The sequence below is a fragment of the Aptenodytes forsteri genome, unplaced genomic scaffold (assembly GCF_000699145.1).
Source record: "Aptenodytes forsteri isolate BGI_AS27 unplaced genomic scaffold, ASM69914v1 Scaffold284, whole genome shotgun sequence".
Lineage (NCBI taxonomy): Eukaryota > Metazoa > Chordata > Aves > Sphenisciformes > Spheniscidae > Aptenodytes > Aptenodytes forsteri.
This window is the reverse complement of record NW_008794445.1, coordinates 4187807-4200987: the sequence shown is the minus strand read 5'-3', so window position 1 is coordinate 4200987 and position 13181 is coordinate 4187807. Positions and strand designations below refer to the sequence as shown.

Below are 13181 nucleotides of genomic sequence, written 5' to 3'. Positions count from 1 at the left end.
GGCATCGTCTCAGGAGCGCGGGGCCGTGGGCGAAGGAGCCAGGCGTGCCTCGGGGTAGCTGTGGGCAGAGGAGCTGGGGTTGTGCCGGAGGGCCTCCCGGTGCACTCTAGTCCGTGCGTGAGAGGGTGGGGAGAGGAATTACTCCCGCTTTCCTGTACCGTTTGTTCTCTTTTATTCTCCGCGTCAAGGACTCTCTGTCTAGGCTGTTCGCCCGCTGCGGGTGTGTCCAGTCTGTGGACATCTGTGAGAAGCCAGGAGAGAAAAAAGAAAAACTCACGTCCAAATTCTTCAACTGCAAAACTGTAACGGTAAAGCTCGGGGGGGGTGGGGTGGGGAATACTGATGCTTCAGTGGTCAGAGAAGGTCGCAAGCACTGAATGGTACTGTTTGGAATGTGAGATATGGGAAACCATTTGGGGGCATTGGGCAACGTGATTACTTACTTATTTAAGTTTACGTTATATTCTTTTGCTATCCCACTGTAACTTGTGGATTGATTTTTATTTTTCTTTTATTTGTACCACAGCTCCTTGCTGCGTCACCAGTTTCCCTGGTGTATCTGACTGGCCTGGGTGTCTTTTTCTTTTAGGGATTTCAAGTAGCATACGTGGTGTTCAGGAAACCAGCTGGTGTCCAGGCAGCCAAGGCCCTGTCACGGGAAGGTCCCTTGCTGATATCAACAGAGAGTCACCCTGTGAAAACCGGCATTAGCAGTAAGACAGCCCTAGCTATCTTCCTGCTAGCTAGTGCCAGGGAAAAACTATATCCCTTCCTCGCTGAATCCTACCCTGCATGTCCCGGATTAATTCTCACCATTTTGTACTGAGCCAGGAGACATCCAGTGTTTCATTGTCCTGCTTTTATTATTCACAAGGTAGCAATCTTCTTGTACTGGATGTTGTAGTCTGGTCCAGTGACCCTGTGGGAGAATGGGGTCACTTTGTACAATGGAAGGGCAGTTTTTCCCAACATCTTTTCAGTATCACATAGATTCAGAGAAACTGGCTGCGTCTTGCCCGCAAAATGGAATTCAGGCTCAATAACAGGCACCAGGTGTCTGTCAAAATGACAGCACTTGACAGGAACACAGCCCTGAATGTTGCACCTCTTGAGCTTAAGGCTAGCCCACTCCTGCTTGGGAAAGTGGCAAGCTCTTCCCATCGCTTACTGGCTGTGGCCTGGGCCACAAGTTGGTTGAGCTGTGGCAGTGGGGAGGCTGAACAGGAATGGGAACAGTGTGTCCTTCCCCACAGCAGTTCTCTCTAGAGCTGCCCAAAGGCATCACACTAGGGCTTGCTTCTAGCAGAGGCTACTGCTGACTTCTGCCCTCTGTCTCAGAGTGGATCGCCAGCTATGCGGCCTCAGTCGTGGATCGGGAGGAGCTGAAGGCTGAGGTGGACGCCTACATGCAAGACTATGACAAAAAGATAGCAGAGGTGAGGCCAGGCTGGAGAGGGAACCCAGCTAAGAAGCAGTTTGGGGAGAGAGAAGATATCTTCATGCCCCGGCCTCAGTGGAAAGGGCAGAGGGAAACACACTGGTTGGCAGGGTGGTTTTACTCCCAGTTGCTGGTGGGCAGTCAGGTCCTGGTTGGTCTACAGCACCTGACTCTTCCACCCAGGGCTTACAACAGGTATCCACAAATCAATTGGGTCCTGGCTGGCGTGCAGCGTTGTGACTGAGAGGTGAATGTCTGCCCTCTTGGTCCCATCCTTCAAATCTTGTGCAGAAGCAGGAGCTGTAACTTTGCATGTGTGTAAGGGGGACACTGGGGGGGAGCCGTGAATCAGGGTGGCTGGCAGCCTGGTTGCACTGAGCTGCCTCACCCTCCTGTCTTTACAGGAAGAAGCCAAAGCAGCCAAGGAGGAGGGCGTTCCGGATGAGGAGGGCTGGGTGAAGGTAACGCGGAAGGGCAGGAAGCCTGGCCTGCCCCGGACAGAGGCTGCCAACCTGCGGGTGCTGGAGAGGGAGAAGCGGAAAAGGGCCCGCAAAGAGCTGCTCAATTTCTATGCTTGGCAGCATCGCGAGACCAAGAGAGAGCGTGAGTGTCTCTTACCCCTGCCTGTGTCTCTTGTATCTCACACTGTGGCCCAAAGAGCGTCCTTCTTCCTTCAGTGGAGGTTATGTCCAGCTGCAGGTGAACAGTTGGCTAGGTGATTGTGTGAATGGCCTTGCCAGCTCTTGGGGGCCCCTTGCCACCACCTCTCCTAGCGAGGGCTGCTGGAATATTTTGTGGGAGAGTGCACAGGTCGTGACTTTCCAATAGATGAGTTTCTTCAGTCTGCACAAAGGCAGCAGTTGAAAGGGAAAACCAGCCTGTTTCCTCCCCAAGAGGGAGCTGCAACACAGCCGGAGATGAACCGCCAGAGCCCCAGCTTGGCACTCAGCCCAGGCGCAAAAGGACCTGCTCTGGGAAGTGTGTGTTTGCAAGTTTCAGGACTGAGCCCCTCCTGGTGTGTGGAAGTGAAGCTCCGCAGGAGGAGGAGATCTGCTGCTCCCGTGTGACCTGTCTTCTTTCTGCCTCTTTCAGACATCGCCCAGTTGAGGAAGAAATTTGAGGAGGACAAGCAGAGAATCGCACTGATGCGAGCCCAGCGCAAATTTCGACCATACTAAGTCGTGCCGAGCTATTTCCTCAGATGCTTGTGCTGGAGAGGGCAGGAGAGATGCCTATGGACTCACATGTGCCGAAGGATTTCAAGGAATTGAGGCAGCTTCGGGTTGGCCCTGCCCTTGGATCTAAAGTGGGAGATCCCAGCAACCGCCACTGGAGGGGGTGTTTCCTTCTGTCGCACCGGTATCCTCCTGCTCTCCCTGCCATCGTTCGGCCCTGTGGCACCACTTCCCAAGGTGCTCAGGTCAAGGTCCTGTGACAACCTGTATCTCCCTGCCACGCAAGGCCCTCCTAAAGTTTGGTGAGAGCTGGGATTGACCTAGCACAGCCTCTGCAGGGGCAGGGAATGGCTGAAGAACTGTAAATAAACTGCTGCTATGTTCTCAGAACATGGAATGCCTCTCTCTCCCCCATGGTCTGCTGTGGGGGACAGCTTCTTGTGTGCTGGGTGGCAATTAAAGTCATGGCTTGTATGCCTGTGCTCCTTTGCACATATTATCTGGGGGTGAGTAAGAAGAGGAGAGAAGTGACCTCAGGAAAAGCCCAACTGGGAAGTTCCCAGACCTGTTGTCACAAGCAAAGATCAGTGGTGTGTTACAGAGCCCTACCCCTTCCCTTGGTGTTTCCCTCCCAGGCAGTTCCCTTTCAGCCAGGTGTTGAGGTGCCCAGTCTTCCAGCTGTGTGCGGACCTCTACAGCCATGTCTAGGCTGGGAACTGCTGCTGTTCAGCACCATCACTAGAACAAGATGAGATGGCAGCCTGGCTTTGGAGGGAGAAACCAGACTCTCCAAGGCCTGTTTCCACTTAACCTGTCAGCAGCCCACAGGAGGCAGGTAAGGATGGCAACAGGCACATCCAGCAGCGGGGCAATGCTTTTGTACTGCCCACATAACATTTGTGCAGCCTTGGACTTAATGATTGTTCGCCCCAGTGCACTCTGTGATCGGAAAGGGGCTGTAACCCACCCACCCCCAGGCTTCTGCACATTTATTTTGCTGCCTGTAGCCTCGATACGGGTGTGACTGTGAATGTAAGCTGGAAATGGTGGTAAATTCCACAGAGCTGGGTTAAAATGGATTTACCCTCCCCTAGAAAACCCACTGCAAATGCAGCTTCCATTGCATGGGGAGACTGCCAGGCCTGCTTGCTTCAGTTGGCTTTTTGCATCAATTTAACTAAGAGGCAGATGGATCCTTAATATGCCCTATCTATAGCAGAATGCATGTAAAAATCACTGCCTCCTAAGACTGGTGGTGTAGCTGCTTGGGTGAGCATGCCAAAAGAAACGAGTTTCACTCCTGTACAGTCAAGAAGACGAGTTAATATTGGGAGATTAATCTTTATTTAGGACAGAAGTCATCTTTTGCCAACTTTTCCATTATTATTAGTTCTCCCAGATGCTTCAGCTAGAGCATTAGTGACTCATTCCCTAGGAGTTCATTAAAATAGCCTTCTGTGCCCAGGTGAGCTTTTAAGCTGACTTTTAAACAAGCAGCAGCTCAGAGTAGATCAGAGACACTGAGGCCCTCTGAGCTCAGGCACCCATGGAAGTAAGCAAAGAAGCAGAACACTTTCTTGGTTTTTCAGTAGGTGTAACCCTGGGAGGAGACTGGTTGCACCATCCTTGGGGAGGAGGCGAGATGAGCCGCCAGTCTCTTGCAATGCTACAGCTGGTGTTGCTGCTGCTCCCACAGTGGTTGCCTCTGCCTATATTCCTGCTCCATTTCATGGTGCAAGTTAGAAGCAAGCGAGGGGAAGGCCACTCTGGGCATCTATCCCTGTACTCACAGAGCTGGAAGTGAAGGAAGGATTCCTTTTCCCTCTGACAACCGAGATATTTTGCTCAGCTCTCCTCCAGGGAACCCCCAGCAGACCTGCTTCCACCCTGCAGTGAGCTAAGCTTCGGGAAGGGTATTGTGAAACTGATGTTGGATGTGAGGTAGGAATGGTGACAATTCCTCCAGAGCCTGCTTTTTAGCTCCCTGTTCTGGACTGCTGCAGCAGCGAGTGCTTCCTAGAGCCTGGCTCTGGTGTTCTGCGCTGTCAGGAAGTTGCTGATGATCCCAGACACCACCTTGGGCTCGTTCAGGTGCACAAAATGACTCCCAGGCACCTCTACTAGCTGGATGTGCTGGAGGGAGAAGACACAAGAAGATGGACCAGGAAAGTGCTCCCTCAGGCAAGCTGTGCTTGCTGTGTGGCACTCGGGGAGGGGGGCAGGGGGGGCGAGGCAGGACAGGGATGGGAGGACTAGGGAAGAGCTGGGTCCAGAGGGCAGTACTGACTTAGGAATTTGGCAGCAGGGGCAAAGTTGGCTTCCTCCCGTGTGAGGACTGTGCCGTTCAGGACAAATCACCTAGTGGGGGGTGTCCACTGAGGTGAGCTGCTTCCTAGCTCTATTGCTCCCAGGTTGGTGGCACATAGAGATGTAAGGATGGAGTTTGCTCTCACCTCTTTGAGGGTAGATTCAAATGCTTCCCGTAGGGCTTTCACAAAGTGATTTCTGCTGTCTAGCTTGTGTGGTACCAAGAGTCCATCTTGCGCTGCTCTGAAAAGCAACAAGGCTCAGTACAGCACATAGTGCGCCTCTGTTTGTCTTCGCTGCTGTCCTGGGCAGCAGCAGTGTCCCCAAGTCTGTGGGGCAACAGACCCAACTGCTCTTCCCAGGCTGCTTGTAAACAGCAGGGTTACAGGGTCATACATGGTAGTCAGAGGAGCACCGCACAGCTTGGCTAAGCATCTATTTTCTATCAAACTATCCGTTTAAAACCTTGGGTGATTGCCTAGTAGAATCAGAGTGGAGACTGGTTAAACATTATCCTCCCAGGGCTGGCTCCTTAACTGGTCTGAGTACATCATTCCCTGCCCCCACCCTGTCTTCTGCTCTTAACTTTTTCCTTCCAGCCAGCTTCTACATCTGCCCTCTGTCCCTTTCCATACTCCAGGCTGCTGTTTTAAACAGGGTGTGCCCTGCTTGGAGAGGGAGGTACCAGGGCAGTATCCTGGAGAAGCCAGCATTAGACCTCCTGCAGAGTTAAGATCATGCTGTCTCCTACTGTGCTGCAGGTGATGGGACAAGGTGACATCCCAGGCTCAAAGGGATGTACTCTGTATGGCCTAAAGAACTTGTCCTCACCATGAAGTTGCATTTCTGGACAAGCAGGAAAATCCTTAAGCTCTTATGATTTCAACAGACTAGGGAAGCCAAAACTGCACCTCATTTCCTAACTTCTAGCGCTTCCCCTCGTTTCTTAGTCTTAACAGCACCACACAGGCCAAAGTAGCCAGAGCCCTGCACGTCTTGCCCTCCAAGGAGATGGGAAAAAGAAGAGGACTGACAGAACCAGCTACCCACCCAGACAGCTTAACAGCTTGAGGGGCTCTGCGCAAGCCACTGGCTACCTCCCCACAGCTTCTCCCTGCCCCAGGCAGCGCAGGGGAGAGCTTGCAAGAGCTGGGTCAGGCCAGGGGCTCCAGTACCAGCTGGAGGAGGTGGAAGCTGCCATGGTTTCACCTGTTTGCACAGGCAAGAGGTTTTGGGGTCTGGAGAAGGCGACAGGCTGGGTAGCTGTGACTGGGGGAAGAGTCAGGCCAGGAGGAAAGCAAGTAAGAGCGGTGCTGTGGAGAGTCCCGTGTTTGCCAGGATGGCCCCTTGCTGTAGGGCCAAAGGACAGAAAGTCGTGGGACGGCAGCGTGAAGGCATGAGCGTGGGAAGGATAGGGCAGGTCTGGCATTTCCTTGGTCAGCCTTGCACCAGGGAGGCCCAGCCTGAAAATGCAGCGCCAGGCTGGGAGGAGGATGTGCCAGCTGCTCTCTGCCTGCTCCAGGAGCCTGCCCAGCCCAGGGCAGTGGTGGGGAACTAGGAAATGCCTCTCACATGTGAGGTTGTACTATTGTGCCAACTGGCCTGAAGGTCTGGGTGGCTGCTGCAAAGGAGTGGGTAGCAGAGGACTCCTCTCTAACCTTCATCCCCTCCACCCAGGGCTGCAGGGAAGCAGCGAGGGTTGGTTTGGCTTGTGCCTCACTCACACAATTATGAGAACACGGTCCTGAATCTTCTGCAAGAGCTTCACGCACTGCTCCACCGTGAAGGACTCTCGACTCTGCTGCAGGTACAAAGATAAAGAGAGCAGCAAAGGTCAGGGACAGCAGCTGGGGGCAGAGGGTGTCCCTGACCCCTGCCACACTAGCGGCTCTGAAGGCAGAAGTGGCTGCAGCCCCAACGCTGCTGTGCTGGGACATGACAGGCGGCCAGGCTGTGCACAAGAGTAGCTGGCTCTGCAAAGGCTCCTTCTGTCCAGCTGCGTTTCAGGGCTGCCAACAACACTGCCTGCTGGGATGCAGCACATATGGGAATGATCTCATAGCAGAGAAAAGCTTTAAAAATCCTTTTACTAAAAAGGAGACAGTTACAATACTCTGGCTTTCATAGCCTGGCAGTAGCACAGGTAGAGGAGGCCCTACTTGCTCAAAAGTGGCACAAAGCTATCGGAATATCAAACACAGGGACTTTGCTCTACTCTCTCTCCCCTTCTTATACGGGTGACCTGACAAAGCAGCTGACCGAAAGCATCTATCCCTCTGCTGCCTGAAGAGTTATAAGGGCAGGAAAATGTGGCCAGGAGGCCCTGGGGCAGAGGAACTGCTAGAAAAATCTGTAACATTTTCCAGTGACTCTGTAAGCTGAGTCAGTTAACGATCGAGTGCAGGCTCTTTTAACAGCAGCATTTAAAAGAGGTGTGGGAATTAGGGAAGCAGAAAGTAAACAGTTGGGTGGAGGTAGGGCCTGGGCTCAGTGAGCAGGCCTCCACTATCTCTGAGTTTTCTGTAAGCTCAGGGCTCAGAAGCAGCAGGGGACACGTCAGAAGAGCAGTGCTCACCGTACGGACTCTCATGTCTCTGTTATACACCAGCCCTGGAATGAAAAAACAAGAGAAGGTTTTCATGTCTCACAGGAGCAGGAGCTGCTCTCCTTCTCTTCACCTCTGGGGTCTGCCCAAGACTTTTTGAGACAAGAGGAATAGGATTAATTCAGATTTTCCCTTTTTTTTTTTAATTTCTTCAGCCATTCTAGGACTCGAGCACCAACCACAGTTGCTGGGAATGGAGAGCTCTGCTTCCAGACCTAATTGATGCCATTCAGGCTGTATAAACTTGTAGCTAGGGCACCCTGTACCCTGTGGAAGACAATGGCTGTTGGCAGCGCTCCCTTCCCACACCCAGTGTTGGCCCAGCACTGTGATGAGCCCTGTCTCCACGCAGCCCCTTACCAGCGGGTGTCTCGGTTGCTCCTCGCTGCAGTAGGATTGCCCCACCCTCTGCTGTCAGATGTCTGTTTGCTTCTAAGAGCCTGGGGGAGACATGGCAGAGAGATTGTTCTGCTGGAAAAGGGAGGAAGCAAAGCGAAAATGGCATGACAAGGTGACAGCGAGCTCTCAGGCTGCTTCAGAAAAGAGCAGGAAAAAGCAGCAGCTTCTGGCAGCAGAAGCAAAAGGTCTTGCTGAGATTCCAGAGGAGGACTTGAAAGGAGAAGTGCAGGGGCAGTTTCCCTTTCTCATTCGTGTATCCGTAACTCTGTCCAAAGTGAGAGCAGGCAGCAAATGAAGAGGACAGATAGGAACCCACCTCTGCAATGCTGCTTCGGGGCTCCGTGCTTTGGGAATTTGCTGCTTTGCCTCTAGACTCAGTAATCTGTCAATCACCATCCGTTCTGATTTCAGCCATGCCTCAGTGTCCTGAAACAAAGAGAGGTAGGGAACAGGAGTAACCCCTCTCTTCTGAATCTTATTACCCCTTATCAGAGGGTAGAAGAGGGCATTTCACCCTTCAGTATCCCTCAGAACTGGTACCAGTTATGGATATATTAAAAATGCCCATTTCTGGGGAAAAGAGAACAACAATACTTAAAAGGCAAGGTAGGAACAGAAAGCTAAGCACTGTTGTAAAGAACTTACTAACTTTTTACCCCTGTGATCTTTTCTACCCCTTCCTACCTCACTTTTGAGTTGAGGACAACTGTCCAAAAGAACAAGGGAAATCTGGTATCTCTTGTCTCTCTGACCCTGGGCTTCTGTCCCACTTCTGCCAAGCAAAGCCCCAGCATCTGGTAGCGATGATGGCAGGTTGGGAATGTAGTTTTATGTCCTGCCAGGAACAGAAAAAGAAACCCACCAGTCTTGCACCCAGGTCACCCAACAAGCTGTTGGCAAAAAGACAACTTTGGCTGGCAGTTGCTTGGACAGAGGTTCCAGTTCCCTTTGTACAAGGGCATGGCACAGACAAGTGAATTTTGGTGCTAAGGGACTGTAGGATGTAGAGCGCTACCAAGCGTCCCCAAAGGGCCACCCTAAGCAGGGACCTCAGCCCATGCAACAAGGAGCAGATCTGTGCCTGCCAAAAGGAGAGCCCCGAGACTTGTGTGACCTGCCAGGTCACATCAGTGCTTTCTCTGAACAAATGAGGGAAAGAAAAAAACCATCTATTTTGTATTTAAAAAAGGGAGGAGAAGGACACATGAAATCTAACCTCTGGAGCTAGCAGAAAGCCAAGATTTTCCAGCAGGATCAGCTTGTCCACCATCTCAGGATAAAGGAAACAGAACTGAGGAGAGATGAAACAATATGAAAGAAAGAGAAAAGTTGAGCATTGAGTGATGTCTTTGTCCTGCTACACTGGAGAGGGGGTCAGGGAAGGGCCTCTCCTCCCCTGAGATCCAAGTCCCACACAGTCTGTCCCTTCGTTCCTCTCCCATTTGTTGTTCCAGCTGCAGAAATCACAAACCCCATGAAGAAAGGATGCTTTACTCACCATTCCTGCCACAGACCCACCTGCAAAGGGAAGAAGTGTGCTCAGTTATGCACTGGACACCCCCCGGTAACAGAAACTCCCCTTCCCCATAGCAGGTGCTGCCTTAGAAGCACAAATGCATGTTGTACCAAGGGACAAAGCCCCAGTTACAGAGTAAAGCTCTCCCAGAAGGCAGGATGCAGGCAGATTGCAAGGCTATTGGCCAGCTGGACTCCCTGTCCTGCACCACCCCCATCTCCCTTTTAGACAGCAAGAGCCAAGGAAGAGTTACTAGTTAAAAAAGATGGTGTGCAGGTACTGTGAGCTGTGGCCACAGCAGCCCTGGGGAGCAAAACCCAAATCGTGGCAAAACCCAATCACGTCCCAAGGACAAAGGGATAGAGCCTGGAGTCCGGTTCCCCTCAGCAAGCTCTGTGACCCACCAAGAAGGGCCCTGCTGTCCCCAGACTTTGTGGCCTTGTGGGGACCAGGCAGGAAGGCCTGCTGCAAATTCTCCTGCTGTAGACCACCCCTCTTTGCCCATCACTGTTCCCTCCTGGGGGTGGAGGAAAGGCCCACAGCAAGAGTTACCACTGTTTGTACTACAGGGTCTTGAAAGTAGAGGCATTTCAAACGAGGGCATAGATTTTTTGAATCACTCAAGCAGGAACCTGGTACTTGACACAATATAATAAATATTCCAACTCAGCTCCTAGCAGCATGCCTTCTAAGTTAATTATCTACTCCTATTTCCATGAATCTCACAGCTTACAAGGACAAGAGCCACTTACCCATACTGTGACCCATCAGGGTGAATCGTCTCCACTGCAAGGCTAAGTGGCAACAGACAAAAACAGACAGTGCTGCATTAGAAACCAGAGCAGCGGCATCTTGCTGATTCTCCACCAACACGGGCCCCTTCTCCCGGAAGGGCTTTTGCACTGCTTAATTTGCTTCCTAATCCAGAAATGAGATGGCTAAGTAGGCAAGATTTAAAGAAAAAGAGCATCCACCACCTCATTTCCTTGGTAGTTAAGTCACGCAGCTCTCAAGCTGTCTCTGTATGGCAAACAAACTACAGCAAATTCCCATTCATTGCCAGACACGAGACTGGCAAGAAGCAAAGGAGCCTAACTGGGCAGCATCTGCTGGAAGAGGGAGACCTTGACAGAACATCCCACTTCAGGGCATTCCACAAGAGCCATGAGGACACAGAGCAAGGTCCGCTGCCTTGAGGAAAGTATGATTATTCCAAGTGAAAGCTCTCTGCACCATTTAGCACATCAGGCTCTTCAATCCATTTTTAGGGCACTCCAAGAGGCTTATGGGAAAATACTGCTTCATCAGTGCTGCCCATCTGAAATATACCTCACTGAAAGATGTGTTTTACCCTCTGGCACATCAATGAGCTTCTAGAGGCTCTTTGTATACTGAATGAGGGATGCAAAACTGCACATGCCACAACCTCCCGCAAGATCAGCAGACGGGCAGTTAGATCAGGAGTTATTAGGAGCCCCAGACACCTTGGCTTTCAGATTTCTTTGTATGATACTAAAACAAGCAGCAAGCTGCCATTGGGGAGAACCAGAAGAGTCTCCAACTTACACCTAACACTGGTTAGAGGTCACTGGCTGCTTACAAAAAGTCAGTCTGGCAAAACTATTTAGTTGCATCCACCACTTCGCCACTACTGCTTTTTAGTATAGAAACACTTGCTTCCCAGGGCTTACTGTTTCTTCCTCTCACAAAATAGTGAGAAAGAGGGATGCTTATTCAGTCTGTGGTCACAAAGCACCAGCTAACATCAGGCTGGGGAGAAGCAGAGGGAACTGACCCCTCTCCTGGCAGTAAATGCTGCCTGCTTGTTCTAAGGAGCAGGCACAATATAGCACCCCCTGCACAAACATCCCCTCAAGAGTCCCTTCAACTACCCACCTGCTGCCACCCGCCGCACATCGGTCACGTAATCCAGAAAATGGTAGGGGGAGCCTGCAGGTCGGTGGGATGACAAGCCATGGCCAGAGAAATCCATTGCCACATAATAGCAATCTGAAAGGGAGAGAATATCAGATGTGCAGCCCTGCAACACAACAAGAACCATCCTGATGAGCCAGACCTACCTCTGGGGAGCAGTGGAATGAGCTTGTCAAAGGTGTTGGCGTTGTCCAGCCAGCCGTGCAAGCACAGCACGGGGTGTCCCTCCGAGGGTCCCCAGGCCTTGGCTGCCACGTGGCCCCAGGGCACAGGGAACTTCAACTCTGAGAACATGCCCAAAATAGTGTTCACAAGTGATGTCCCTGGAGAGCCACGTGCTCGGAGTAGGTCCCAGAGATCTTGTTAATGGCCCAGAGCTCTGAAAAGAATAACACAGGTCTTTAGTAACTTACCAGTCTCCTGTGGTCTTAATTAGCAGCTTGCTGATTTATAGCTCCCCATTCAACATCCCAAGCTGCCGTCCCTGCCTGCCTGTTTGGGGAATCCTCCTCCCAGCACGTACTAGCAATGCTCCTAGGAAGAAACAAGCTTTCCCTACACAGCAGTAGAAAGCCTCCTCTCTGTGTCTCTGCAGCAGCTGCAACCTGACCAGAAGGCACAGGAGATCTGGCAAGAAGGAACCACGCAGAATTCCCCCAGCTAGCTGCAGTCAGCCAGGCACCTGTCCTGGACCAAAAAGACAATTTCGGGAATAAGGGTGCTGCCTCCAGTACTAGACTGTTACCACCTTCTCTTTTACCTTGGTGCTTCCCCTCTTTCACACCACCAGCTGGCACCTCGAGAGAGCAGCTGGCTACATGCCACACAGCGGGTCACTGCTGCCACCTTCCCGTGCACCCCTCAGGGCCAGGGACCCTGCATGGGATATGGGTCCACAACCTGCCAGGCACCTGTTCAACCTCAAACCTGTCTCATTACTGCTGATCTGCCTGGCAATCACTGAGCTACATCTGACCCTTACTCAACCCCAGCCTCTGGGGATCTTCCAGGGGTGGTTTGAGTATCTCCCCTTTACCCCCAAGCCCTTCTGACCCCTGGGGCTCCTCATGGACAGCCTGACTATCCCCATCCCCAAGTCTCTCATGCCATATCCCCTTTCCAGTGACTTGTCTCAGGTCTCTCCTCCCTTAAATAGCCCCCTGAGACCCCACAGCAATTAAATCACTCTACAGCAAGTCCCTCCTGAGCCCATACCTCTGTAAGGTGTGAGGACAGAGGGGGCGAGGTGAGGCTGCTGTCAGGGCCCTGAGAGCACTTACAGGCCCTAATGGTCCCAATCAGCCACACCCGGGGCTTCCCCTACATCTTTCCCTTCTGCCCATGAGCCTATTTAAGCTCAGCCCAGGACCAGCCTCAGTGGTGCTGCAGGAGTGCTGGTCTCCAGCAGCAGTGCCCTAATCTCATGGATCATGGTCCTACCTGCTGATCATGGGGCTGCGTCTGACCCCAGCTGCCCTCACTGGGCCTGATCCTGACAACCGTGGGCTGAATTCCTGGCGTGACCATGGACCTGCCCCTTCCTCACAGATCTGCCTGATGACCTGGGCTCCTGGCAGAGCCTGACTGCTCTTCCCGGGCTCAGCGGGGCTCCGGCCCTGGGGTCCCACCCGGCTCCGGGGTGGGGGCCTCCCCAGGCAGGCAGAAAGGGCCGCTACACCCGGGCCTTCGCCTCAGGGAGCCCTGGGGCAGCTGGTCCCGGCCCCGGGGAAGGGCTGCCCGGGGACTGACCCCCGTCCGGCGCCGAGAGCGGCCTCCGGAGCGCCGCGGCTGCTGGCGGCCGCCCCG

At 52.6% G+C, this 13181-nt stretch overlaps 2 protein-coding genes across 3 annotated transcripts in view; one reads left to right on the top strand and one right to left on the bottom strand.

Moving 5' to 3' along the window:
- Positions 1-3082, top strand: part of RRP7A (ribosomal RNA processing 7 homolog A) — a 4540-nt gene extending 1458 nt beyond the window's left edge. Inside the window, exons 2-6 of the mRNA XM_009290134.1 lie at positions 111-308; positions 590-713; positions 1339-1436; positions 1843-2041; positions 2531-3082. Of these exons, the coding sequence (XP_009288409.1) occupies positions 111-308; positions 590-713; positions 1339-1436; positions 1843-2041; positions 2531-2616 (705 nt within the window). The 3' untranslated portion in view covers positions 2617-3082. The remainder of the gene's footprint in view (positions 1-110; positions 309-589; positions 714-1338; positions 1437-1842; positions 2042-2530) is intronic.
- An 852-nt stretch (positions 3083-3934) lies between these two features.
- SERHL2 (serine hydrolase-like 2) lies at positions 3935-12868 on the bottom strand. 2 transcript variants are annotated; one of them, XM_019474818.1, is made up of 12 exons: positions 12816-12868; positions 11522-11754; positions 11337-11450; positions 10193-10234; positions 9423-9442; positions 9141-9215; positions 8241-8350; positions 7886-7965; positions 7496-7530; positions 6645-6721; positions 5067-5160; positions 3935-4746 (listed from the first exon to the last, which is right to left on the bottom strand). In XM_019474818.1, the coding sequence occupies exons 2-12, from the start codon at positions 11667-11669 to the stop codon at positions 4630-4632; spliced, it is 912 nt and encodes a 303-aa protein (XP_019330363.1). In that variant the 5' UTR covers positions 11670-11754; positions 12816-12868; the 3' UTR covers positions 3935-4629. The 2 variants fall into 2 exon arrangements, with proteins under 2 accessions (XP_019330363.1, XP_009288314.1); XM_009290039.2 differs by having other exon boundaries at positions 5067-5163; positions 12816-12867.
- Between the last annotated feature and the right edge of the window lie 313 nt (positions 12869-13181).

Excerpts from the sequence above, each read along its gene's own strand:
- SERHL2 (XM_009290039.2), bottom strand. The coding sequence starts at position 11,669 with ATGTTCTCAGAGTTGAAGTTCCCTGTGCCCTGGGGCCACGTGGCAGCC. Across the intron at positions 11,451-11,521 it reads CATTCCACTGCTCCCCAGAG|ATTGCTATTATGTGGCAATG; the intron begins GTAGGTCTGGCT and ends TCTCCCTTTCAG. Across the intron at positions 9,216-9,422 it reads GTGGGTCTGTGGCAGGAATG|TTCTGTTTCCTTTATCCTGA; the intron begins GTGAGTAAAGCA and ends ATCTCTCCTCAG.